Source organism: Candoia aspera, chromosome 15, assembly GCF_035149785.1.
Source record: "Candoia aspera isolate rCanAsp1 chromosome 15, rCanAsp1.hap2, whole genome shotgun sequence".
Taxonomy (NCBI): Eukaryota; Metazoa; Chordata; class Lepidosauria; order Squamata; family Boidae; genus Candoia; species Candoia aspera.
In genome coordinates, this window is record NC_086167.1 from 776,476 (window position 1) to 803,231 (window position 26,756).

General features: G+C 49.5%; 1 protein-coding gene across 1 annotated transcript; it reads left to right on the forward strand.

Annotated features, from left to right (window-relative positions):
- LOC134505855 (solute carrier family 2, facilitated glucose transporter member 11-like) lies at positions 1-26,756 on the forward strand. Its single transcript, XM_063315792.1, has 14 exons — positions 1-57; positions 2,013-2,111; positions 2,713-2,873; positions 3,561-3,685; positions 12,208-12,337; positions 12,713-12,861; positions 13,376-13,563; positions 13,970-14,080; positions 16,951-17,052; positions 17,183-17,258; positions 17,799-17,926; positions 19,298-19,448; positions 22,709-22,728; positions 26,571-26,756. Exons 1-14 carry the CDS (start codon positions 1-3, stop codon positions 26,754-26,756), a joined length of 1,683 nt encoding a protein of 560 aa, XP_063171862.1.

Below are 26,756 nucleotides of genomic sequence, written 5' to 3' on the forward strand. Positions count from 1 at the left end.
ATGGCCTGCTGCACCCAGAAAAGAGTTCGTTCCCTGGTGGCCCTGCAGACACATGGGGTAATCCTCCTTGGCCCAGGACTGGCTTTGCCCACAGAAGCCTTGCTGCTCACAAGTCACAACAGAGACAGCAACTACCACTTGCCATGCTCAGGAGTTGGCAGTCCAGCGGGCAATCCTGCAAGAGGTGCTGGTGCTGTGATTGCCACCACCTGCCTAGGTGCGCTTGGTCCAGGGGCTGATGTTGCCAGTGCACAGAAGCCCACCAGGCCTTTTCTCTCTGGCCACCTTCACAGCCATCCTCCTTTTTTCAGGCTGTGCACTGCTCTCTTTTTTGTGATGCCATGTTTCTCCTAAACTACTTTCTGAGGACTGTAGTCAGGGCCTTTGGTTGAGGACGAGGCAGTTGCCTACACCCCACATATGGAAGGGCCCCATTCAGAGCACCCTTCAGTGTTTGAAGTGAGCAGATGGGCTCAAGATTTTCACAGTAGCATTACAAGGGGGTAAGCTCACACTTTCTGGGCAACTGACTTCGGTGGACCAAAAGAAATGGATAAAAGATCACACAGATTCAGTGAAGAGCCAGTTTGGTGCCAAGGTTAGGGCATCAGGCTAGAAACCAGCAGACCACGAGTTCTCGTCCTGCCTTTGGCATGAAGCCAGCTGGGTGACCTTGGGCCACTCCCTCCATCTCAACCCAAGAAGAAGAAAGCAGTGACAAACCACTTCCAAAAAAACCTTACCAAGAAAACTGCAGGGACTTGTCCAGGCCAAGGAAAAAAAAATCAGTCAGGAAAAACTCTATTTGCATAGGTAGGGATTAATATGAATATTTCAGCACAAACTTTTAATATATTTAAAGGGCTTGCCTTCCCTCCTCCCAGGGCCTGAGTCTCTCAAAGGCTCCAGAGCAGTTTGCTTGGGTGTGGTTGCAATCTGAAGAGCCGCCATCCAGACCAGCCTGTGGTGTGTCAAGGGAGGGGCTGAAACTTGGCTGCAGTTGGACCCTCCATCATTGCTCCCTTTTCTTTGTACAGATTTGTAGCTGGGGGACTGGAACATGGGGGAGGGGGCTGAGTCCAGACTTGAGTTGACATTTGTATGATGATGTGGGTTTCCCATATTTTGTAGCTTGTGCAATTGCAACAGCATCTCTACAGTTTACTTGTGTTAAGGGTTTTCTTGCAAGGAAACCTGCAAGACCTTCCCACCAGCCCACCACACACATACACACATACACAGGGCAGGGGGAAGGGGCAGAATTTGAAAGGATGAATAAAGCCCTCTCATGCCAGCCTCTCTCCACACTCCTGAGTGGAACAGTTATACTGGGTTTTTATTTTTTTACACTGGAATTCCTGAACTTAACTGTTTTGAAGTTTTCCTGTATTTTATAATAGTGAAAGGAGCTGTTATTACTGCTGGACATTCAAGTTGTTACTCAGAAAGTAAAAGATGAAAAAAGTCACCCATTCTGGTATAACTGAACAAATAAAAGTGGCATGCGAGGATGTACCCAAACCTGAGAACAGTTCAGACATGTAGGGACAGCACCTGCCCCAGGATTGATAGGTGTGACGTCTGAGAAACATGCACACAGCCAGGAATTTGTATTTCTTTCCTGGGTCTTTCCAGAAGGATTAAGATGTCTAAAGGGTAATATTCAGTGCTCAATTAAATTCTCCTGACTTGCACCAGAACACTTGAAAAGGATGTCTAGAAGAGGCCAGGTCTTGCTTTGCTGGCAGCGATGGGCAAAGCCCCAATGCGGGCACTGGGCAGGTACAGGCCCTGGAGTTTCCACAAAACTGTGCAGAAGTGAGCAGTGCAGGGGCGGCGGCTTTACTCTCCAACCTTGGAGGTATGCAGCCCAGTGGGGGGGGGAGGGGGCACTTTCTGGGTCTTCAGTTCTGCCTATCGTGGCTGTTCCAGTGACTGCCCTCCATGATCCAGCAGCTCACCGCCCTGGGATGCCGCACTTGCCAAGGCATTTGCTTGTGATTTTTCCTCAGCTTCAAAGCAAGATCCTGATCCTGACCGTCTGTGCGGCTGGGATTGGAGGCACTTTCCAGTACGGCTACAACCTCACCATCATCAACGCCCCCACCGCAGTAAGGCAATCCTGTTCTTCCCATGCTCCTTGCCCCACTCTCGCCTGAAGAGTGCCCCAAGGAGGGATAGCCACTCGGCAGATGGGCTGCCTGCCTCCCTGTGTTTTGGGCTCTGCTTATCACGTGGGCTCCTTGGCAGGTACCGCCTTCTCTGGCCCCGTGGTGAATTTAACCTCTCAGGGCGAAGGACAGGACACGTTGGCCTCAGGTCTCTATCGAGACAAACTTAACGTAAACGGGCCACATTAATACCCCCAAACTCCTCTGAGTTGTAGCAGCTGTTCCCTGTGGGGAGAAACCTTTGCTGTGGCAGGGTTCAGAAACCCTCTTTCTGGAAGTGGCAGCGGGGAAGTTTGCCATTCCCGTAAGGAGCACACTATCAGTCTGGCTCCCGGATCAACCTGCAGGTAGTGAGGAGGCCTGGCTTACAGAGGAACTGACCTCAGGTCTTCTCTAGCAGGCTTCATGGCTCCTACCCACTGCCACGTGGAGATCCCCAGAGCAGCGGGTGTGCAGTGGGCAAGGGCTCTGCGTGAGCTGTGCCTGAAGAAAGATCCAGCTCTGATTTCTCCCAAGCAGTATTTCTTTCTCTCCCCTGTAGTTCATCCAGACCTTTATTAACAAAACCTGGCTGGATCGCACTGGGACTGCCTTGGAGGGAAAGATGATCACCCTGATCTGGTCCTTCATTGTCTCCGTGTATCCTCTGGGGGGGCTGGTCGGAGCACTGATTGCTGGTCCCCTGGCCGTGAAGATGGGCAGGTGAGGGGTTTGGCAGCCTGCTGTGGAACTGGGTCGGGCATCTGCAACTGAGCCGTTGAAGGAGGAGCCTCTTGTAGAAGTAGGTTCAACCAGGAGGAATTGGATATTGGACTGCATGCCACAGAACCTCCCTTTATCAGTTACAGTATATATGATGAAAACAAACGGAATGTAATTGAAGCTGCTTTTTGTCAGCTTAAATCTACCTGGTTAATTCCTGGTAGCCTGCTATTTTCTCCATGTGGACAGACCCCAGATGGATGGTCCTGATCGCTAGCGCAGCCTGGACTTGAGCAAAGGGCAGGAAAGTGGCGCGGGGGGCGGGGGCTCCCAACACTAAATTATCACCCCCAGCAGTTCCCTCCAGGTGGTTAATGGAGATGGAAGCTGGGAGCTGTAGTCTAGCAACCCTCGTGCCACTCCTGAATGCCACATGTTTTCTTTCAGAGGGCTGCCAGCTCAGGGGGTGCTGGGGGCTTCATGAGCACTGCTGCTACACGAGGACAACTGACTCTTCCTTCCCCCGTAGAAAATGGCATGGGTCATACTCTGCTTGGAGGCTGCCTTTCCCCCTGCTCAGCCAGGCAGCCCAAGGAACGAAGCAGAGGCTTGGCGGCAGCCAAGGAAAGGCAGACGCATAGAGCAAAGCAAGGCCTTTGAAGCTTTTCTCTCTTGGTTCCCCTGAAGGAAGAAATCTTTGCTGCTGAACAATGGATTTGTTGCCCTTGCTGCGTTGCTGGTGGGATTCAGCCGGATGGCAAACTCCTTCGAAATGATCTTGCTGAGCAGATTTTTTGCTGGAATCAATTCTGGTAGGTCAAAGACATGAGTGGATATATGGCAGCTGTGGCACAGGAGAGCAGTATATACTATCTGATCCAGGGTTTGCCCCTTGCCGATAGGTCAGCCACCATTGCAACAATGTGGGCTGTAACCTGGAGACAAGTATCTGTCAAAATCTGTTTTTCTTCCTCTGTCTTTGCCTTCCAGCTGCTTGGTAGAGCTGGGATGGAGGTGGTACATCTATCCTGGTTCTTCTCGATTTCTCAGTTGCTTTCAATACTATTGACCATGGTATCCTTCTGGACTGGCTCTAGGGTTGGGAATGAGGAGCCACCATTTTTTGGTGGTTCTCTTCCTTCCTTTGGGGCTGGTTCCAGCAGTGTTGGCTGGGGAAATAGATTGTTCCCTAGGCCCCTTCTCTGTGGGGTGCCACAGGGCTCAATTCTCTCCCCGCTCCTATTCAACAACTACATGAAACTGCTGGATGAGGTCATCTGCAAGTTTGGAGTTCAGTATCATTAGTATGCTGATGATACCCAATTATATCTTTTAACCCCAGGCCAGCCAAATGAGGCTGTCACGATAGCGTGTAACCTCAGAGCCTGGAAGCTATGCAAGTCTGGATGGGGAGGAACCATCTTTGACGCAATCCTGTCAAGGCCAAGTGGCTGTGGATGTTAGAGCCACCTAGATCTGAAAATATTCCATCCTTAATGTTGGATGGGGTAGCACTTCCTTATTTAAGGGTGGTACATGAACTGGAGTCTTCGTGGACTCACAGTAGGTGGTAGCTGTGGCCAAGAAGGTCTTTGCACAGGGTCATCTACTGTATCTGTTGTGCCCTTTCCTGGACCAGGAGGCCCTTCAGACAGTCATATGCCTAGTCACCTCACAAGTCCACTCTTGCAATGCACTTGAAGACCACTTGGAAGTTTCAGCTGGTCTAGGATGCAGTGGCATGGGCAGTGATGGGCATGCCTCAGTATGCCCATGTGACTCCTCTGATCCTCCTCTGGTTGCCAGTTTGCTTCCAGGTGCAATTCAAGGTGCTAGAAAGCCCTACGTGGCATAGGGCCGGGTTATTTAAGTGTCATGCGCTGCCTACCACTGAGTGAAACACAGACACTGATTCAGGGAAGAGCAGGTTCAGGTTTATTTCAGCGTAGTGAAATAGCAAGAAAAAAGCTGAGAGTGAAGGGAGCGCGCCGGTGCGGGGTTTAAATAGCCCGCGCCGGTCAGCGCCCCCCCCCCACCTTGGGTTGTGTCATCCCCCCAAGTCCTGCATGCTTCCTTGCCGGTAGGTGAGAGGTCGCGGGGCCCCTGCTGGTGCCCCGGGCTTTGCTCATGATTGCTTTCTTTCTCCGGCTGATGATCGCTGTCAGCTGGGCGATCTCCGTTGCATTCTGCTGACAGCTTCAGGTGTGCCTCGTGATCCGCCCTGTCTTTGTCTTTCCTCCTTCCTCCTTTGTGTTCTGATGGCTGGTTCATCCGGCCGGGGTCGTTCCCTTCTCCTCGGGGTCTGTGTCTGTTGTTGTGCGTGCTTTGCTTATCTTTAAATCCTTTCCTCTGCTTCCTAGGTATTGTCATGTGTGCCGTTGTGCTGATGCCTTCAGCTCAACGGTACTCATGACATACTGCCCCCCGTTCGAATAGTAGCCCCCCCTGCCATTCCGGTTTTCCCCGGGAGAGCTGTCAAAAAAAATTTTTTTGTTTTGTTTTTCCCGCCGGAGTGCTTTTGCCCCTCCCCTTGCTCCGCCCTCTACCTCGTGTCCATCTTTTGGGTGTGTTCCGAGTGCGCATGCCTCGACCACACCCTGGGAGTGCGCATGCCTCGACCACACCCTGCTTGTTCGTGCTCAGTTCGTCGTGGAGGCGTGGCTGGTCGGGTGCTTTTCAGCTCCAGGTAGGATCCTTATCTTTTTGTTTTGTTGATGTTCTTTGTTTGTCATCTGTGCATCCTGGGTGTTTGCCCCCTGGCGATGCACTTATGACCAAACGTCTCTCCCCAGTGGGGGCGGGGGGAGGGTGAGTCCCAGGGGAGAGGAGGTCTACTCAAGTCGCAGGCTTGGGGGGCCCCTTCCCCTGGGGGCGCAGCGGGTGGGAGGGGGGAGGCCCGAGGGGGGAAGAGTGTTCAAGGGGCCGGTTTGGCTTGGCGCCCCTTTGGTTTGTCGGGGTACGTCGTGTGGAATGCCCGGGTCAGGTCTGGTGCCTTGACGTGTTGAGCCGCCACCCATTCTGGGTGGGGGAAGTGTTTCCACTTCACTAGGTAGTGTAGTGTTCCCCATTGACGGCGAGAATCGAGTATTTCTTTTACGTCGAAATGTTGTTGGCCGTCGATCATCACTGGGGAGGGCAGCGGCGTGCTTGGGTGCCATCGAGAGGTGGTTGCAGGTTTCAGGAGGCTGCTGTGGAATACCGGGTGGAGTCTCCTTAGATTGTGCGGCAGGTCCAGGTGTACTGCCACCGGGTTCACTATCTGTGTTACTCGAAGCGGCCCGATATACTTAGGCCCCAGTTTCTTCGAGGGTTGAGGTGATTTCATGAATTTGGTGGATAGGTAGACCATATCCCCTGCCTGGAATGTTGGTTGCTGGCGCCGGTGCTTGTCGGCCTGTTCTTTGTAGGCTGCCTTTGCTTCCTTCAGCGCTGCCGTGATTATTGGCCATGATTCCGCTATCTTCCGTCCCCAGTCACTAGCATCCACTTGGGGTCCCGGGGGTTGCGGTAGCTCTGGTATGGGTATGAAGTCACGCCCAGAGACTACTTCGAACGGGGTTTTCCCTGTGCTCGTGTGAACGGCGTTATTGTATGTGACTTCTGCGAACAGAAGCAGGTCGACCCAGTCGTCTTGGTGGTAGTTGGTGTATGAGCATATGAATTGTTCTAGGGTGGCATTGAGGATCTCTGTGGCTCCGTCCATCTGGGGATGCCAGGCCGTGGATAGGACTTGTTGGGTCCCAATCAGTTTTAGGAAGGCCCGCCAGAATTTCGAGGTGAATTGTGTGCCCCTGTCAGTCACCACGCATGCGGGACATCCGTGTAACCTGTACACGTGTATAAGGAAGAGTTTGGCCAGTTGCTGGGCGGACGGGACCGATGAGCAGGGGATGAAGTGGGCCTGTTTTGAAAAGTAGTCTTTCACCACCCAAATGGTTGTTTTCTTCTGGCTGGGTGGAAGATCTACTATAAAATCCATGGATATTTCCTCCCATGGGTGGGAGGGCTCCGCCACTGTTTGTAGGAGTCCCGGGGGCTTACCTGGTGCCCGTTTGGCCATGGCGCATGTCGGGCAGGACGCTACATAGGCCTTCACGTCCCATCTCAGCGCGGGCCACCAGAATTGTCATCGTGTTAGATGCAGGGTCTTTAGAAACCCGAAGTGTCCCGCTTGTTTGATGTCGTGTGATCTGCGCAAGATCGCCTGGCGCTGCGAGTCCGGGACATATATTCTGCCTTCACCCCATGCTAAGTCCTGTGCCATCGTCACCTTGTCGGGGTTTGCTAGTAGCCAGGGGTCGGTTTTGAGGGCGGCGGTGAGGTCCGCGCATATTCCTCCTGGCAGTCACGGGTGGCGCCGTCTGGTCGCTGGTTGGCCTGCCGTCGGTTGCGACGTGGGGTTGGGCTGTTTCTGAGTGCCGCTCCGGGTGGTCACAGCCATCCCCAGCTGGGAGGCGGATAGGACCGTCCCAATCATATCTGGGACGGGCTCTTCGTCTTGGGGCAGTCGGGAGAGGGCGTCAGCCAGGAAGTTCTTTTTGCCCGGCATGAACTTCAGTTGAAAGTTAAAGCGGCTGAAGAATTGGGCCCATCTGACCTGTTTCGGGCTGAGGCGTCTGGGCGTCCGGAGGGCCTCGAGGTTCCGGTGGTCTGTCCAGACCTCGAATGGTTGGGTGGCTCCTTCCAGTAGATGCCTCCATGTTTCTAGCACGGATTTTACTGCGAACACTTCCTTCTCCCACACGTGCCAGCGCCTTTCCGTCTCCGAGAATTTCCTCGACAGGTAGGCGCATGGCTTCAGGATTCCTGTGGGGTCCTTTTGGAGCAGTATGGCCCCCAGGGAGAAGTCTGAGGCGTCGGCTTGGACCACGAACGGCCATTCTGGGTCCGGATGTGCAAGGATTGGCTCCATGGTGAACAGCGCTTTCAGCCTGTTGAACGCTGTTTGACACGCGGGAGTCCAATTTAGTACTGTCCCTGGGTTCTTGGCGCGCCGTGTGTCCCCCACTCCTTTAGTTTTGAGGAGGTCTGTTAGGGGGAGGGCTATCTCCGCGAACCCCCGTGCGAATGACCTATAAAAATTCACGAAGCCAAGGAAGCTTTGGAGTTGGCGCCTGTTACGTGGGCATTCCCAATTCACCACCGCCTCGACTTTTGCGGGGTCCATTTCTATGCCTTCCCCGGAGATTCGGTACCCCAGGTAGTCTAGGCGTGCTTTATGGAATTCGCACTTTGAGGGTTTGGCATAGAGTTTCACCCTTCTTAGCTTCTCGAGGACTTGTCTGACTAGGGTTACGTGTTCTTCGTGCGTCTGGGTGTAGATGAGGACGTCATCTATGTAGACCAGGACTCCTTTGAACAGGTGTTCATGCAGTACCTCATTGATGAGCTGCATGAACACTCCCGGGGCCCCTGCTAGTCCGAATGGCAGCACCTTGTACTGAAAGGCGCCTAGGGGGCAGTTGAACGCGGTTTTCCATTCGTCCCCCTCCCTGATTCGGATCCGGTAATACGCCTCGCGAAGGTTCAGCTTGGAGAATACTCTACCCGTGGACAGGTGGGCGAGCATGTCTTTCACGAGGGGTAGGGGGTATTTATTGGATAGGGACGCTGCGTTGAGGCCCCGGTAGTCGGTGCAGAGCCGTAGGGTGCCATCTTTTTTCTCCCGGAATAAGACGGGCGCTCCGACCGGTGAGCATGCCGGCTCTATGAAACCCCTATCCAGGTTTTTAATCGATGAATTCCCGGAGGGTTGTCATCTCCTTTGGGGTCATCGAGTAAATCTTCGGCCTGGGTAAGGGGACATCGGGAAGCAGCTCAATTCTACAGTCCGTCTTGCGGTGGGGGGGTAGTTGATCTGCCTCCTCTTCTCCGAAGACCTCTGAGAAATCAGCGTATTGCTCGGGTAGGTCTTCTGGGGTTGCTGTGTTGTCCTGGGCTGCCGCCTCTGCCCGTCCCACTGTGGGGTTGATCCTGCCCACCGTAACTGGTGCCCTATACGCGCCGTCGTTGAATTGGAAGGTGCGGGTCTTCCAGTTAATGTGTGGGTTGTTGGTCGCGAGCCATGGTATTCCTAAGAATACGATGGGCCGCCCTATGTGGGTTACCACAAACGATGTTCGTTCGGTGTGGGTGCCCATTTGTAGGGTGACCAGCTCGGTCTGCGTCGTGGCCAGTTTCCCTCCCGCTGTTGAGCCGTCCAGCTGGTGGAATGCCAGCGGCGTGGGGAGGGGGAGGCAATGCAGGTCGAGCTTGGCGACTATGTCGGGGTGGATCAGGTTCTTGGAGCACCCCGAGTCCACTAGCGCCGCGGCCGTGGTGGCTCTGTTGCCGACGGAGAGCCTGATTGACCCCATTATTATGGGGCTTTCGTCGCTCTGTGTATGTGTTTCACGCCCCTGTCCCACCACCTGCCTCGCGGCGCGTTTTAAGGCAGGCGGGCGGCATTTCCCGCTGGCCGGTCTGGCACTTCGGCGTCCTCCCCCGCCAAGTAAGCGTCCCAGCCTTTGTCCGGTGTTGCTGTGGCTCTGGTCATCCGGTGGGGGGGGGGCGGCGGTGGGTTGGTTGGTTTGACCGTCGTTTTCGGCGCGGGTTTGGGAGCACTAGTTAGTGTTCGGTTGGAGAAGCAATCTGCCGTTTTGTGCCCCATTTTTCTGCACTTCCCGCAGGGCCCGCGAGTAAACTTCTTTTGATACGTGGGACCGGCTGGCCCCAAGTGTGGCGCGGGCACCTTTGGGCTGGTGTTTGTTTTGTCCTCTGTCGTCGCCATTAAGAAAGTGCGGTGCGCGTGTTCCGCTCTCCCCGCTAGGTGGATCCAGTCTTGCAGAGTCTCCGGTTCATCCCGGTAGAGTGCCCATTGGAGTACCTCGCGGTTGAGGCCCCTTTTGAACATTTCTAGCAGGGTAGTCTCGGAACAGTCGTTAATCTTCCCTGCGAGGGCTTTAAATTCGAGGGCGTAGTCCGGGACAGTTTGTGCGCCCTGTTTGAGGCCTTGAAGCGCGCTTTTAACCCTCTCCTTGGCTAGCGGGTCCTCAAAGTAGTGCTTCATCTCAGTGATGAAGGCGTGGAAGTCAGAGAGGGCAGGGGAGTTGGACTCGTACATTTGGACGTACCAGTCCACCGCCCTGTCTTGTAGTTTGATCGCCACGGCTGCGATCTTGTCCGCTTCTGAGTTAAAGGAGTGTCCGTGCCGCCCCATGAACTCCCTGGTGTTTGTGATGAAAAACGACAGCTTCGCGGGGTTCCCGTCGAAGAAAATGGGGAAGTCCTTTGGGGCCCTGGTGTTTGGTGGGTCCCCTCTCCTCGCTTCCCGTCCCATGGCTTCGTCCACCGGGGACGCTTGCTGGTTAGCATTTGACCTATGGGGGTGCCAAGACCCGCTCGGGGTTTGGATCGGGGTGTGTACCTGCATGGGAACGTAGTTGTGAGGCATGGAGGACATCAGCAACTGCAGCATGGTCCCGAGGTCCCGTAGTTGGGCCTCCATGGCCGCGAGTCTGGCTTGCGTTTCTCGGTCCGAGGTCCGCGCCGCAGCTCTGATCGGACCTGTCGGCGTCTCCGCATGGTTGTGCCACCGGTGGGGTTCAGGCGTTACCGTCCGCTGGTCAGCTTCCTCGATTTGGAAGTGAATTGGCTGGTTTGCCTCTCCGTCCTCCACCGCATTTGCTGCAGTTGGGCTGAAGCTCCACGCCTGTGGCTGGGGTGCGATGTGGGGCGGGGAGGTCTCTGTGGGTCTCGGGAGGTATGTTGCTCCCTCCCGTGGCCGGGACGCCTCCGCCTCCCTCCGGGGTTGGAGCTGAGGCTCGGGGTGGGCCGGGAGGGTGTCCGTGGCTCCTGGGGTCCGCGTTGCCTCTGGCCTCGGTTGGTCCTCCTCCGCTTCTCGCCGTGCGGCTCGCCCGTCCTGGCCGCGACGCGTCAGCTCCATCGCCCTCCGCTCGTGTTCTTCTCGCCGTCTGTTCCTCCCGCGGCTCGTGGTTGTCCGGTGGGGTTTGGCGAGGCTGTTTATGACTCTCAGCTTTATGTCATGCACTGCCTACCACTGAGTGAAACACAGACACTGATTCAGGGAAGAGCAGGTTCAGGTTTATTTCAGCATAGTGCTAGACAAGAAAAAAGCTGAGAGTGAAGGGAGCGCGCCGGTGCGGGGTTTAAATAGCCCGTGCCGGTCAGCGCCCCCCCCACTTTGGGTTGTGTCATCCCCCTCCAGTCCTGCATGCTTCCGTGCCGGTAGGTGAAGGGTTGCAGGGCCCCTGCTGGTGCCCCGGGCTTCGCCCATAATCGGTTTCTTTCTCCAGCTGGTGATTGCTGTCAGCTGGGCGATCTCTGTTGCGCTTTGCTGACAGCTTCAGGTGTGCCTCGTGATCCGCCCTGTCTTTGTCTTTCCTTCTTCCTCTTTTGTGTCCTGATGGCTGGGTCATCCGGCCGGGGTCATTCCCTTCTCCTCGGGGTCTGTGTCTGTTGTTGTGCGTGCTTTGCTTATCTTAAATCCCTTCCTCTGCTTCCTAGGTATTGTCATGTGTGCCGTTGTGCTGATGCCTTCAGCTCAACGGTACTCATGACAGTCGTCCACCACAGGCCCCCTCCTCTGCCAGGAAAAGCCTTGATTCTTGGCTCAGATCTGAGAGGAGCAATGGAGGAAATAACAGAAATGAGGATGAAAAGGCTGTCAGTGACAATTACATAGGATTGTTGGTTTAATTCTTTTAATGTAATGGAGGATTGAATTTATTTCCTTTTTCTTGGGACAGCCTGTAACCCTAGAGAAGAGCCTCCCCATGTCTGGAGCCTCCCCACACGTTGCTCTTACCTTCCAAGGAACATGACAAGCCTAGGGGGAGAAAAAGATAGAGCAGAGGGTAGGAGTGTTGGAAAGCCTGGTGTGGCTCAGTGAAGCAGCATAGCAAGCTTGCAGCGTTGGCATCCTCAAAATAACAAAGGCCAGAGACCCAAGGAAGGCTGTCTGGAGGAGAAAAAGAACTCAGGGAGGGCCCCATGGGGCCTCTTCCATTTTACAGAGGCTAAGGAAGGTGTCTGAGCTGAAGATCAAACAGAATGCATAGTTTAGGGACAGAGAAAGGAAATGTGAGAGTATGCACAGAATAAAACATTGGCTGGAAAGTTCATTCATTTAGTGTATCAGTGTGAAAAGCTGTGGCTGACCAATCAGAATTGGTCTGGAACTTGAGAGAGAACAGGCAGCTGTAGCCAGGAGCCTAGTTTCTATTGGAGTGGGCGCCCATAATAAATGTAATAAAATGAACAAACCATCAAACAAACAAACAAACAAACACATTTCATTTCCGAGACCGAGGATTTGTCTGCCTCTTCTGCACAGGAGTGGCCATGAACATCCAGCCTATGTACTTGGGGGAAAGCGCACCCAAGGAGCTCCGGGGAGCCGTGGCCTTGACTTCTGCATCCTTTACAGCCCTTGGCCTGGTGCTTGGCCAGGTGGCTGGACTCAGGTGAGATAAAAAACTCTGGGAAAAGTTGGGAGGGTCCATGATCTAAGAGACCCAGTTCCAGATCCCTTTGATAGAGGCCTGCTGGAGGGCAAACAGGGCTGGAATATGCTCCGCATCTTGTTTTAAACTGAACTCTAGAAATTGAAAGCCATTGTGCAGACAGGTACTCTGCTTTGAACTATCCTGCCCAAGCCCAGCTAGCATATGGCGAAAGGGCCTGACGTGTCCATTTTGTATACGTTTTTGGAGAGGCATTGCTGTGATGACAATCTGCAAGTAAGTTAAAGAAATTCAGTCTGTTCAGTAAGTCCCTAAGACTCATTTGTAAAGTCCCCTGGACTCTATTTGCATACATGATTCTGGATTTTAATGCAGGGAAATATTGGGAGCGGAAGAAAGCTGGCCTATTCTTCTAGCCAGCAACATGGTGCCTGGGCTGGTCCAGTTGGTGCTTCTGCCCTGGGCTCCAGAAAGCCCCCGCTATCTATTGATTGACCAAGGAGATAAAGAATCATGCATCTGTGGTAAGTAAGTGTTGCCAGATCAGCATCCTGTTTAGCAGTCCTGAGATACTTTTGTCCAAGTCAAACTTCTCCAGAGTGGCAGCTACCAGCCCAGAGAGCAAATCACTGTATGTTATAGGGGCTTGGGGGCATTCCTATGGGGAAAATCAGGCTCATTTAATGGGGCCATCAACTTTTTATGACCTGTGGAGATTAAAGCAATCCTTGTACCCTGCAGGAGTGATGTTTTCTCCCAAAGGCAACCTGATGTAAGAATCTTTTCTTTGTTCCCATCTCGGGTTAACAGCGGAATCTGTGGCCCAGTCATCCTAACCCTACCTAACCGCTGATATTTCTGCCATGAGACGCTGTGTGGTTGTTGTGCATATTCTGTTTTTCTTGAAGGAGAGAAGATGTTTGGAATATGTTAAGAAGTTCTAACCCAACTTTGGATGCCCTTGAATTGGATGCCTCCACATTTTCATAGAAGTGTGCCACCCTTTGGGCCACCAAGCTCATCTTTTGGTTTTTGCAGCCTTGCAGCGACTGAGGGGCAACAGGGACCTGAGCAGTGAGATGAAAGAAATACTGGCCGAACAGGCAGCCCTCCAGGGGCAGGTGGCCAAGGCACCCTGGGAGCTGTTTGGGAACCCAGCAGTGAGGTGGCAGCTTATCACCATTGTGGTGCTCAGCAGTGCCATGCAGCTCTGTGGCAACGATTCAGTAAGTCCAGAGGCCTGGCCAGGGGGACCAGCCACTGCTGTCCTGCTCACACTTTTCCCATTAGTTCTGGCAACTGGGTAAGGAATGTCATCAGGAGCAGGCTGTTTCTCCTTTAGGAGAAGCAGGAGACTGTTCTGGCACAATCCAGTTGGAATACTAAAATGTGGGCGGGTTGGCATCATCTTTAATCCCTTTTTTGGTTGAGTTTAGGAGGGAGTTAAGAGATTTTTCTTTGTTGCTTAAATTGCAGAATGTCTTTTTTTATGCCTTACATTACTGTTTTCATGAGTTTCATATCTCAGATTAGCAGATTACCACCACCACCCAATTTAGAACAGATGTAATGAAAAATAGGGGATTGATATGGAATGATACATTGATATTTGCTCTTTCTTTATTCCTGCAGATGTACTTCTACGCTTCTTATGTTTTCCAAGAGGCAGGGATTCCATATGACAAGATCCAGTACAGCGTTATTGGCACCGGAAGTTGTGAGCTAGTCATGTCCATGACCTGTGTGAGAACTTGATCTCCCTTTGTTTGTACCTCAGTGCAGTCTTCTAGACAATTACAAGGAGCCTTGCACCTTTGCATACTGCATCCCATTTCTAAGTAGTGCCCAGTGCACTTCTGTCACAGCATGGAAACCATGGGTCTGCTTTGGACAATAGGTCAAATCTTCCTCCTTTCTGTTGTGTAACCATAATTTCTCACCTTCTTCCAGTGATTCTCTCACCAGCTGCTGTTTCCTGCAGTAAGGAGACCCATCATGTCAGCACAGAGGATTATGTGCATAGTTGTTGTCCTTGATGCTAGATCTGGGAAGTCTTTCATACCAGTGGACTGGTACATTATAGCTCTGCTCTTGCCAGTTAGTGGATAAGGTCCAACAGCTTATGATCCCAGGGCTTCTACCACATTGGTCATGCCCTTTGCTCGTCTTTGACATCAGCTGTGGCAGCCTTGGTTCTTCTCATTATTTTGAGACCTTCATCCCAACCCTCTTTATGGGTCCCTCACCATATAGGCAGGGGGCACGGTGGCTCAGTGGTTAAGATGCCAGGCTTGTCAACCAGAAGGTCACAAGTTTGGCAGTTCGAGACCCTAGCCCTGTGTGATGAAGTGAGCTCCCACACTCACCCCAGCTCTTGCCACCTAGCAATTCGAAAGCATGCAAATGCGAGTAGATAAATAGGTACTGCTTCAGCAGGAAGGTAACAGCGTCCCGTTGTTGGCAGAGAGTACCTCCTTTGACTGAAAGGCCATGACGCAGAACACTGCACGTCATCTTCTCAAAGACGCAGCGACCTAGCAGAGTCTCCATTACAACCCTCAATACAGCAGACCCTTGACAACACATTCATATGGTCTGCTAAGTGTTAGTCTGTCACTTTGCTGTTGCTGAACACGTTGATCCCTTCCATGTTCTAATGGAAATGTAAGTATATTTCTAAGACACCGCTAATTGGCTGCTGTGTCCTGACCCTGTTCTCAGGTTATCAGTTTTCTCATATCCACAGTTTAACTAACTGCCCATGGTCTTCACAGGTCTTCCATCTGCTCTGGAGTCTGCTAGTCCAACTATCTGCAAAATATATGAAGCAACGGCTACCTTTCTTCCTTACTTTTTCACAGTAATAGAAATTGTGTTCTTTATCATAGTCATGACCGGTGAACTCTTTGACTTGCGGGTAGATCAACCTTACCTGATCTGGCACTAAAACAAGATGATCCTTTGGCCAGGCATCTCTTTTGTTGCTTTGGTCTTCCATCTATCTCAAAACAGATTCTGCCAATGTTTTTCCTGATCTGACCAGCCAGCTACTGTAAATTTCATCTTGTGTTGCTTCATGTTACTTTCTACAAGGGCTATCCATTTTCCTTGTCCCATAGGCTGATCATTTGCCACTCTGAGCAATGAGATGACTTCTCCATCTCCTCCCAGTGGTTCCCCCCGCCCCATTGGATTACTTGTTTCCCTTGGGCATAGAAGATGGCTGGGTGATTTGGGGCCAGTCACTCTCTGTCAGCCCAACCCATATCACAGGGTTGTTGTTTTGGGGAAAACAGGAGCATAGAGTGTTATGTACACTACCTTGAGTTGTAAAAACTAAAGGCAGGATATAAGTAAAGTGGCTTATAAGCTTATCAGATCCAGATGATGTTAAAGGTCATTCAGGAAGACCTTCTGCTGCCTTATCTGGAACATCTATACAATTGACAGGCCTGTCTTCTCAAAGCATCACAGACTGGATGGCAGGGCCAAAGTTGCAGTTCTTTTGGTAGAGTAACACCTTCTTCTCTTGATACAAACACCTGCCTGCCACCATCAAGCAAGCTCCCTGCTTGGTAGTATGATGCGGAATCAGGGAAGAATAACAGTAGTCTCAGTGTGTCTTCAACTGTGGTTATGCCAGTGGATTTTTATGCATTTAGAAGACCATCTTGGGGTGGCCTTTCTACTGATTAAATATGGGACAAATTGTCAGAGAGGAACTGAGGAGATTTTCAAAGACTATAGTCAACCTTTCTTTGGTTTAGCAAATAAACTTTGGTCTGCACAGATATGCCACTGCAATTGCCTCAACTGTTCTTTTCTTTCCTTGTATCTTGACTAACTTTACAGCAGCTTCCACACATCCAGTACTTTGTGGATCCTGGGGCCCAACTGTTCAGAATTTTCTACGAACATTTGGGAGTCTGAAGTTCTAATAGAAATTGTTGCCCATGTTTATTGCAGGGCAAACATTTCTATTAGGACTTCAGACTTCCAATGGTTTGTGGAAAATTCTGAACAGTTGGGCCTCAGGATCATCAAAGTACTGAGTGTGTGGAAGCTGCTGTAAAGTTTTTTCCATTTTTCAGTATAAGAAAATAGTGCTGATACCTAGACTTTCCAGTTTGGCAATTTATTTACAGTGTGCCCAATAGTACAGTCAAAGAGGTAAGAAGCTTCTCATCCGTCTGAAAAGTTTCTGGATCTGCATGTAAGATGTCACGTGCCCCAAACTGTACCCTTTAGAAAATAAATTCACATGACTGTGATATTGTCTTCTTTAAAGTATTGCAAAAGTTGGCAGAGTGTATTACACTGTTCCTTTTTTGTCTTGATAAAGTATCACATCATCCATACAACATATAAAAAATGAATCACTCTCAGTAAACGGCACTTCTTGGAGCTGTTGTAATTCCAAAATGTACAGACAGAAATCAAGAGAAGATGATCAATTAGTCAGTCTCTAGAAAGTACTACATATTGACCTTCCCAAATTTCTTTTGCATCTATCCAGCTTGAGGGGGGGAGCAGGGGAGCACCCTCTGTGGGCTGCCTAAGTGTTTCTGAGTGTGCAACTCATTCAGTGCCTTCCCTGTGGTGCCATCTTCCAGAATCTCCTCATTGAGTACGTTGGACGACGGGTGCTGCTGATCGGGGGCTACAGCCTCATGGCCGTGTGGGCCATCCTCTTCATGGTAGCATTATCTCTGCAGGTAAGAGTCTCTCTTTGTTCCTTTTTGTCGAACGACCCCATGACTTCAAGGTTAGCATGGGTCAAACACTAGACACTTCCTAAGTTACCTATTTCCCTCCCACTGCCCCACCGCTCTTTTGACCTTGCAGGATCAACTCAGCTGGATGCCTTATTTCAGCATGGTCTGCATCTTTGCCTGTATCCTGAGCTTTGGCATTGGTCCAGGTTAGTTACAACAGAACTGAGGGTCTCTGAACAGTTGTGTGAAGGAAGGCGCCACCATGCATTCATGCATTTCCATTTGATTTAGGGATTGGTGATCTTTTGGGGCTTGTATGGCATAGGATAGGCATGTCAGCATTTGGTTCTTTGAAACCTTTCCAGTCCTTCTACATAATAATGTAGAATATTATTCTACATTATTATGGGATACCAGAATACCAAGGATAATATGCAGTGAAGCAGCAGCAAGCAGAAAAACAGTCTGTGGGCAGAATATCCTAACTCTGGCTGCTCAACAGAATATTTATGTGCATATTTATTCACAGCCAAGCTTTGGGCTCTGAGGCTGTTTCCAGCCACAGGTGGCTTATCTGCTCCCCATGACTCATTGGCAAACCTTGAGGCTGCTTACCACTTTGGCATGCCTAGGCTAAACAAACTGTATACCCCAGTCTAGGAAAGGTCAGAAACTGGGTTGATATTTGCCCCATATCTGTATCTTTCTTCTTAGAAAGCAACATTTAATTTGCATGGTTTCTCTAGCTGGCGTGACAGGAATTATACCCACGGAGATTTTTGATCAGGTCTCCCGCCCGGCTGCTTACTCAATCAGTGGTTCTCTCCTGTGGATCAACTTATTTCTGGTGGGCCTGGCATTCCCTTTTGTTGTGGTAGGCTATCTCTATGTTTATACCTCTCAAGGCATCAGGTAGTTCGCATGAGACAATGGGAGTGGGAGACAGGGGTTTCAAGGCACACCTCCTGTCTGTCCAACAATGAAGTTCAATGTCACATATGTGGGTGTCAGGCAGAGTGAGCACCCATTGGGCTTGCTCTCGAGATCAAATTTCCCTCCTGTTTTAGATCCAGTTGTAACTCCTCCTGATTGCTAGGCATTCATGTGACTAAGGATCTCCCCTCCCAGCAGGTTGGCACTGCTTTCTCCTTCATGTGGGCAGGCCAAGGAGGCCTAGTTCAAGACTCTTTGGAGTCCTATGTTGGGCCATTCCCTCCAATCGGATGGGAAAGTGGAATCCCCCTTTCTGGACTATGACCATTGCTGCACCAGAGGTTTCTCTTCACTGCTTGGCATCTTTTTTTCTTCTGGTCAGCAGGAAAGGCTCCTGGATGCATCAATCAACTGAAGCGAACCACTTCAGCATGCCAGTCCCCAGACTTGGCATAGATCTTTGGAAGATTCTTTGCAAATTCTTACATTCAGACCTACTTCTCTACAGGACAGCATGTCTTTTACCTGCAGTGGCTGGGCCACCTTGGGACAGGGGGGGAGGGGAGGCCAAATGGTCCCTTATTGGCTACTTAGCTTCTCATTGGCCTTTCCTTTGCCCCAGCTGATTTCTCAGTTTGTCCCCTACCTTCACCTGCAAGGTATTTTAGTCTCATGTTTGCCTGAATGATGACACCTTTATTCGTCATCCCACTTTCCACAAAAATATACTGTCCAGAGACATCATTGTGACTAGGTCCACCAGAACCTGGCTGAAAAAGTCCAAATGGTCAGCCAGAGTTTTGCAGTTGTAATTTTGACCTAAGAATTGGGATTTGGGGAAGCTGCCAAGTACAATCAGCCCTTGAACTTAAGAAGACAGCTGTATCAGTCAACTATCTTCATATGTGGGCTGAGTCTGCCCAATCAGAATAAAGGCCAAGTGATATGGTATGGGAAGCAGGATTGTGGGGAACAGCAGCAGGAACTGGAAGTGAAGGCAGTTCTATCGACCTAAGCTGGGTCAAGTCAAAGACAGCAGGTAAAGGAGTCCAAAAAGGGAATGACTATATCCTATGGCACAAGAACCTCCACCTCTTGCCTTTATGGGCCAGTAAGTCATCATGGAAAGAACTAGATCTTCCAATAAAAAGCCCAAACGCTGCTTGGGAGGAACTGCTCTATGTGACAACCAGGGAGAAAAAGCAGGAGGCCCAGCGGGCCACTCCACCGCAAATTTTTGGCCCTGCTCATCTGCACTCCTCTGTGGGTTCTTTATTTGCTGATGTCATTTTCTTCTCTCTCCTCCTCTCAGGAAAGCCTTGGGTATTACTGCTATCTTCCATTCTCCGCAGTCTGTGTGTCTACTGCTCTCTACGCCTGTTTTTTCCTCCCTGAGACAAAAGGAAAGAGCTTCCTGGAAATCTCAGAAGAGTTCATTAAGCGTAACTTCAGAGCTCAGCCATGTGAGAATTCTTGGATGCATTCAGAAGAAATCAAATCCACCATGCTATAGCCTCAAAAGAGAGAGAACGGCTTGCAAGGAAGACTGGCCAATGGCATTCCTTTTCTCATGAGGATAACATGGGATTCTTCTTCTTCTGCACTATGCTGTGTGTAAAAATCCTTGCTTCCTCATTCCATTGTCAAACACAGGCTTGAAAAGTGGCCTCCCAGGGTTATGTGCCAGTCCTGGAGTCAGCAGGGAAGTACCCTGAGCTAAATTAGGGCCCCCCAATACCAGTCCCTATTCTGCCATGGAAAAGAGAGCTTCCTTCTGTATTTATCAAGTTAAGCATAGGGATTGGGGGTTGCCCCAACTCCATTCCCCCTCCAAATATCACCTGCTGGTGCTCTCCCTAAAATGGGGAGGGGCAAATTCAGATGGATGCTTAATGGCAGACTTGGCCAGCTGTCATGTGGCCTGACAGACAAGCAGTAGGGAGGGAGGGCATGGTGAGAACAAGGAACTCGCCTGTCATCCCTGTTGCCTGTCAGTTGCTGAAGGAGCACCAAGTCTATATTCAAAAGGAGACCAGCTGAGAGACAGGCACTTGGGTGAAGTTGGGTGAAGGAAATTCCTTGCTGGCCATGAGTGGCTGAGGAGCCAGCCCTGACTTTGGCCAGCAGCACAGGAAATAGCCAGGAACTGCCACAGCAACTCTACAAAATTGGGCAATTATGGTGAGCCAGTGCATAAGAACAAGCATCCCCAGGTAGCTTGTGCCACCAAAGCTTGAATGGAATGGGCAAAATGGCACTCCCCTCCCATTCTCAAGGGAGAGATAAGTGATGGTGGCACAGTGTACAAACAACCAGGGAATCTGCAGCTGAGTGAAACTGATCCAGGGAGCATTGTCCAGTCAGGGTGATAGTGCTCCTGTGTGAGTCAGCCCTCAGAAATCATCCAAATAATGGCAGCACAAAGTATGGCCATGCAAAACTGCTTGTAGCAGAAGCCAGGAAACCTGTAATGCAGCCATTGGTGACAGAACTAACAATACACTGCTCGAAGAATCTGGATTTCTTCCCCCATTTAAATCAACTCTCCATGCAGCGGAGGACAAGGGTGCTTTCAGAGAGCACTAAAGCGTGTTTCTAAAGAGCCTGCATCAGACCTGTAAAATGCTACGGAAGCACTAGTCAGATATTAGACCGGGAGATGCTTCTGTAGAAGAGCTGGTCTCACCTACAGCCCAAGCCAAAATGGCCAGTCTGGAGGGGAGAAGGGGTGACTGCAGCAGCCTAAAATGACCAATGGGAACTGGATTGATCCCAGCCCCTAAGAGTCACCTGATCAAAGGACAGCAAGCAGGGAGATAAGAGGCCTGGAAAGAAGAAATGACAAGGAGTAGTTGGAGGGGCTGGGTACATGTAGTGTGGTGAAGAGAAGACCTGGAGGACATAGCTATTTCCAGTATCAGCTACTCCCTACTACCACCTATTGGAGCTGCTCCTCTAGGAAGGAAGGGAACCTCTGCAAAGCACTGGCCCCCACTCTCAACCCTCGGAGGCAGCCAGATCTATGACCTATGTATTAAAAACCACAGAGAGATCAAGCAACACAAAGAGGGTCGCCCTCCCTAATCCCAGAGGTCGTCCACAAGTGTGACCAATGTCAGTGCCATGCCAAGACACTATGCAGTCCCACCATCTTTCAACAACCATCCCAAGAAAAGAAAGGTTGGAAATCAGCTGATAATTATCAAAATGTAACTTCTATATAGTCAAACTAAGAGATACTTTATTTACTTAATCCAAAACAATTTCACAGGGAACCATGAAAAATAAGCATTTTAGTGCTTTTTAAAGCTGTATAATGGTCTGTCTCCATGAGTAATCTTGGTGGAAGTCTATTCCTAAGAACTGAAACCCAGTGAGAAAAAGTTTTAACTAGGATGTGTCTGTTCTAATACACAGTAAATTAAATGGCCACCACCCAGTACTTGGGTCAGGGCAGAAGACAACCTATGGAGCTTTATGGTGCCACCAAATTCCACAGGGAGGAAAGTCTGTTAGGTTGGTCCACCCCAAGCACCTTATCCACTTGGTTTTCCAGTGATCCATGCTGGATCTAGTCATACCTCAGAGCAGATGGCTTGTGATCTGTAAGTGGAGAAAATTGTGATTAGTCTTTTGCCACAGTCAGATCTGGGGTAGAGCCAATTTGGTGTAGTGGTTAAGGCATCAGGCTAGAAACTGCGAGACCCTGAGTTCTAGTCCTGCCTTAGGCACAAAGCCAGCTGGGTGACTTCGGGCCAGTCACACTCTCTCGGCCCTAGGAAGGAGGCAATGGCAAACCCGTCCACCCATCCATAGCTCTCACCTGCAGCTCTTGCCCACCGGCCTGCTTGCCTGGGACTCCCACCTCTTCCCATGTCATGGTCACACGAGGTCCTTGGTTCATTAACTCATGCAGTCCTGGGGTTACGATGGCAACTGGGTCTGCCAGGATTGTCATTGCTAAATGATGCAGTCATGTGACTTCACACTTTATGACCGCACCTCTTAGTGATGGAAATTCTGGTCCCAACTGCCATCGAACCCAAGGACTACCTGTATCACAAATGCGCAAAGCAGACACATGTATATTGGGTTCCCCTAGCATCCTAACGCTGGGGAGAAAAGCTAGGTCTTAATGGAGACCTTAACAGGGGGTTACCTGAAAGTATCATCAACATATTGATGCCAACAGATGACTTCACCCACCGATTTTATCAGGCACTGGAGGATTTTCCCGGTGATCTGGCAGGCTGTTACGTTACATTCCTGAACACGCATTGAAATACAGAAACAAGAGCACTGGATGTGAATGCCTAAGCAGCTTCTCTCTGTGTGCTGATTCCGGGGAACCCTTGCTTTACTGAGGACCCCACAGACACGATGCCTGGAGCAGTGTGCAAAAGACAAGGACTAAGACAAAACACCGGAATGAACTCACGTCTGGGCCTACACCATGGCAAGTGGGAGCGGTCAAGTGTCAGTACTTCTCTGCTCTGAATGCATTGGAGGAAAGTAGTCCAGTGGCCCTGGCCCGGCTCAAGCACCTTGTGGAGGAGGTGGGAGGATTTTCCTACAGGTCATGGTGATTTGCGTAAAATGAGTCAAATCTGTTCCTTCAGGCTGCCATCAGGGTAAGAGGGGATTAATGATTCTTGAGGAAGAGGTAGTACTCCTAAAGAGGCTCTTTCTAAATGCAGACAATCTCCAAACTTCTCTTTTTTAGGGAAGATCTTGGAGAATGTGGTAGGGAGTCAGTATTCTAGGTGATGCAGATTAGTTGGGGTTCATCTCTGGGGGTATCTGGATTTCTTTTATCTATTTATTTGTTCAGAAATAAAGATGCAGCCCATCTTAAATAAGTTACTCTGGGTTGCTAACAACCAATTCACGGGAAAAGATAAACAATTCACAAAGAAAAAAACAATAAAATAATCATAATACAATAACCAAGGCACAAAGTCATAACACAAAAACACATATACAGTATATTAAGCTCCTCTAGCATCTGGCTCTAATGCCTGGAAGAAAAGCCAGGTCTTCACCACATTCTAGAAAGCCAAAATGGATCTCAAGGGGTGGTTCTTCCATAGGGCCACAACAGAGAAGTCTTATCTCCCGGGTCAGACTAGGTGATGCACTTTCATGGAAAGGCCCTGGAGAATGCCTATCCTGTTGGATCTGGTGGGATGGGCAGAGACATCCTCACTCAGGAAGGATGCTGGGGTAAAAGTGTGGTCTTTGCCTGTAGTATCACTGAGATTAAAATTGCTAAATCCCTGTAGATCTCCCTCCCCTATCACTTGGGGATGTCCTGATACAGCCATAATAGCTATCTACTATAAATTCCTCTAGAGTCCATATTTCCTGTAAAAGAGAATGTGAAAACCAAATAAAACATGGATAAAAGAAGAGTCTCCTGCCTTGAAGTGCCAGCCTGCTACATTCCAGGAGCATCACAAAAATTGGGATGAATCTGCTGGTTCTCAGTTAGTTTGTCTGAGGTGGATTGTTACATATGGAGAAGCTCTAGGTAGTGTAGGCAGCTGATTCAGTTCTGGAGAGATTCCTGCACTAATCAAGGTGGTTATCAGTGGCTCTGGCCCATAATTGTTTTCACCTTCTTTTCTACCTGTCTTCTACATATTGCAAGTTCAGCTGAGATGAGAAAAAATGATTAAATGCACACCTAAGTTGTTGATTCGTTTAGTCGCTTCCAACTCTTCGTGACTTCATGGACCAGCCCACGCCAGAGCTTCCTGTCGGTCGTCAACACCCCCAGCTCCCCCAGGGACGAGTCCGTCACCTCTAGAATACCATCCATCCACCTTGCCCTTGGTCGGCCCCTCTTCCTTTTGCCCTCCACTCTCCCCAGCATCAGCATCTTCTCCAGGGTGTCCTGTCTTCTCATTATGTGGCCAAAGTATTTCAGTTTTGCCTTGAATATCATTCCCTCAAGCGAGCAGTCTGGCTTTATTTCCTGGAGTATGGACTGGTTTGATCTTCTTGCAGTCCAAGGCACTCTCAGAATTTTCCTCCAACACCACAGTTCAAAAGCATCGATCTTCCTTCTCTCAGCCTTCCTTACGGTCCAGCTCTCGCAGCCATATGTTACTACGGGGAACACCATTGCTTTAACTATGCGGAACTTTGTTGTCAGTGTGATGTCTCTGCTCTTAACTATTTTATCGAGATTTGTCATTGCTCTTCTCCCAAGGATTAAGCGTCTTCTGATTTCCTGACTGCAGTCAGCATCTGCAGTAATCTTTGCACCTAGAAATACAAAGTCTTTCACTGCTTCTACATTTTCTCCCTCTATTTGCCAGTTATCGATCAAGCTGGTTGCCATAATCTTGGTTTTTTTGAGGTTTAGCTGCAAGCCAGCTTTTGCACTTTCTTCTTTCACCTTCATCATAAGGCTCCTCAGTTCCTCTTCGCTTTCAGCCATCAAAGTGGTATCATCTGCATATCTGAGATTGTTAATGTTTCTTCCAGCGATTTTAACTCCAGCCTTGGATTCCTCAAGGCCAGCTTGTCGCATGATGTGTTCTGCATACAAGTTGAATAGGTAGGGTGAGAGTATACAGCCCTGCCGTACTCCTTTCCCAATCTTAAACCAGTCCGTTGTTCCGTGGTCTGTTCTTACTGTTGCTACTTGGTCGTTATACAGATTCTTCAGGAGGCAGACAAGATGACTTGGTATCCCCATACCGCTAAGAACTTGCTACAATTTGTTATGGTCCACACAGTCAAAGGCTTTAGAATAGTCAATAAAACAGAAATAGATGTTTTTCTGAAACTCCCTGGCTTTTTCCATTATCCAGCGGATATTAGCAATTTGGTCGCTAGTTCCTCTGCCTTTTCTAAACCCAGCTTGTACATCTGGCAATTCCCGCTCCATGAGTTGCTGAAGTCTACCTTGCAGGATCTTGAGCATTACCTTACTGGCATGTGAAATGAGTGCCACTGTTCGATAGTTTGAACATTCTTTAGTGTTTCCCTTTTTTGGTATGGGGATATAAGTTGATTTTTTCCAATCTGATGGCCATTCTTGTGTTTTCCAAATTTGCTGGCATATAGCATGCATTACCTTTCCAGCATCATCTTGCAAGATTTTGAACAGTTCAGCTGGGATGCCGTCATCTCCTGCTGCCTTGTTATTAGCAATGCTTCTTAAGGCCCACTCAGCCTCACTCTTCAGGATGTCTGGCTCTAGCTCACTGACCACACCGTCAAAGCTATCCCCGATATTGTTATCCTTCCTATACAGGTCTTCTGTATATTCTTGCCACCTTTTCTTGATCTCTTCTTCTTCTGTTAGGTCCTTGCCATCTTTGTTTTTGATCATACCCATTTTTGCCTGGAATTTACCTCTGATGTTTCTAATTTTCTGGAAGAGGTCTCTTGTCCTTCCTATTCTATTGTCTTCTTCCACTTCCATGCATTGCTTGTTTAAAAATAATTCCTTATCTCTTCTGGCTAACCTCTGGAATTTTGCATTTAATTGGGCATATCTCCCCCTATCACTGTTGCCTTTTGCTTTCCTTCTTTCTTACAGAAACAAATGATACATGCGTCAGTATATGTGATATGTCATAAAGCAAGTAATCAAACAATAAAAGACCTTGATTACATGTGAGAATTGATTCTATATAAAATTCCACAAATGGCAAATTTACGAGTTACATCAGTCCCTTTCCCAGCGGGGTTTGTATTTTTTAAAACTCGCAAGTGTATTCAGGGACTTCCAGAATATGCTCCCTCTTGTTTAGCTGCTGAAAAGGCAAGTTCTCACATACCAGAAGAAACGGCCTTGGCCCAGAAGAAAAACATGTTTTCCTAAAGTTAGAAAAGTGGCCTAGACTGCCATGTTAGAAATGCTAATATCACCTTTCCTTAAAAGCTAATAACGAAGCCTAAAAATTCCAGGTAACACCATAAGTGGCAAACTTACAGGTTATGTCACTCCCTTTCCCAGCCAGGTTTGAATCATCTTAAAACTTGCAAGTGTATTCAAGGACTTTCAGAATACGCTCCCTATTGATTAGTTGCTGAAAAGTTTTTGCATATAAAAGAAAGGAAGAGTTTTGGGTAAAAGGAAAAGATGGTTTCTTGAACCTGAAAAGAAGGCATGGTGCCATGCTTAAATGCTAATATCACCTTTATTAAAAAGCTAATAAGGAAGCCTAAATTTCCAGGTAACATTTTGAGATATCAGCCCAGACTCCCCAACAGGGGAGAAGTAGAATAAAAATAAAGAATAAAATTAAAATTAAAAATCTGAAAAGCAAATAACAAGGCAGGTGTAGAAATAGAGATAAGAATAAGACAGAAGTAGGAAAAGGGCAATAAAATTGAATAAGAAAAAAAGATAGGCAAAAGTTGGCTTTTAGAGGGAGTTCTTGATAGTATTTGCTACCACATTGCCATCTTAGCTCCTCCCTAGCAGTTTCATGCAGAAGTTAAATAGAAGTGGGGGGAGAGAGTTGCCCTGAGGCTTCTCCCCTCCTCCCACACGGACTGGAACTGGCCTCAGAGGAAGGAGGAGAACCCCTGCAAACAGAGCTCCCCCTTCCCACCCCACTCAGCTGGCCCCAGAGGATGCCTTGGTGGATGACATTGAAAGGGGCCAAGAGAGCCAGGAGGACAAGGATGGAGGCACCCCCCCGACCCCCAGCCCCGCCCAGTCTGCAGAGCTTACCCCCAAACACAACCAGTGTCATAAATGTGCCACAACCCAGCCTAAATCCCAGAAAAAAGGGGGGTTTGAATAA

What these genes read in the sequence shown, in the direction of transcription:
- LOC134505855 (XM_063315792.1), top strand. Translation starts at nt 1, where the DNA reads ATGGCCTGCTGCACCCAGAAAAGAGTTCGTTCCCTGGTGGCCCTGCAG. An exon ending in TTTTGCTGGAATCAATTCTG is followed by an intron (nt 3,686 to 12,207) that starts GTAGGTCAAAGA and finishes TCTTCTGCACAG; the next exon opens with GAGTGGCCATGAACATCCAG. An exon ending in GGCCAGGTGGCTGGACTCAG is followed by an intron (nt 12,338 to 12,712) that starts GTGAGATAAAAA and finishes ATTTTAATGCAG; the next exon opens with GGAAATATTGGGAGCGGAAG.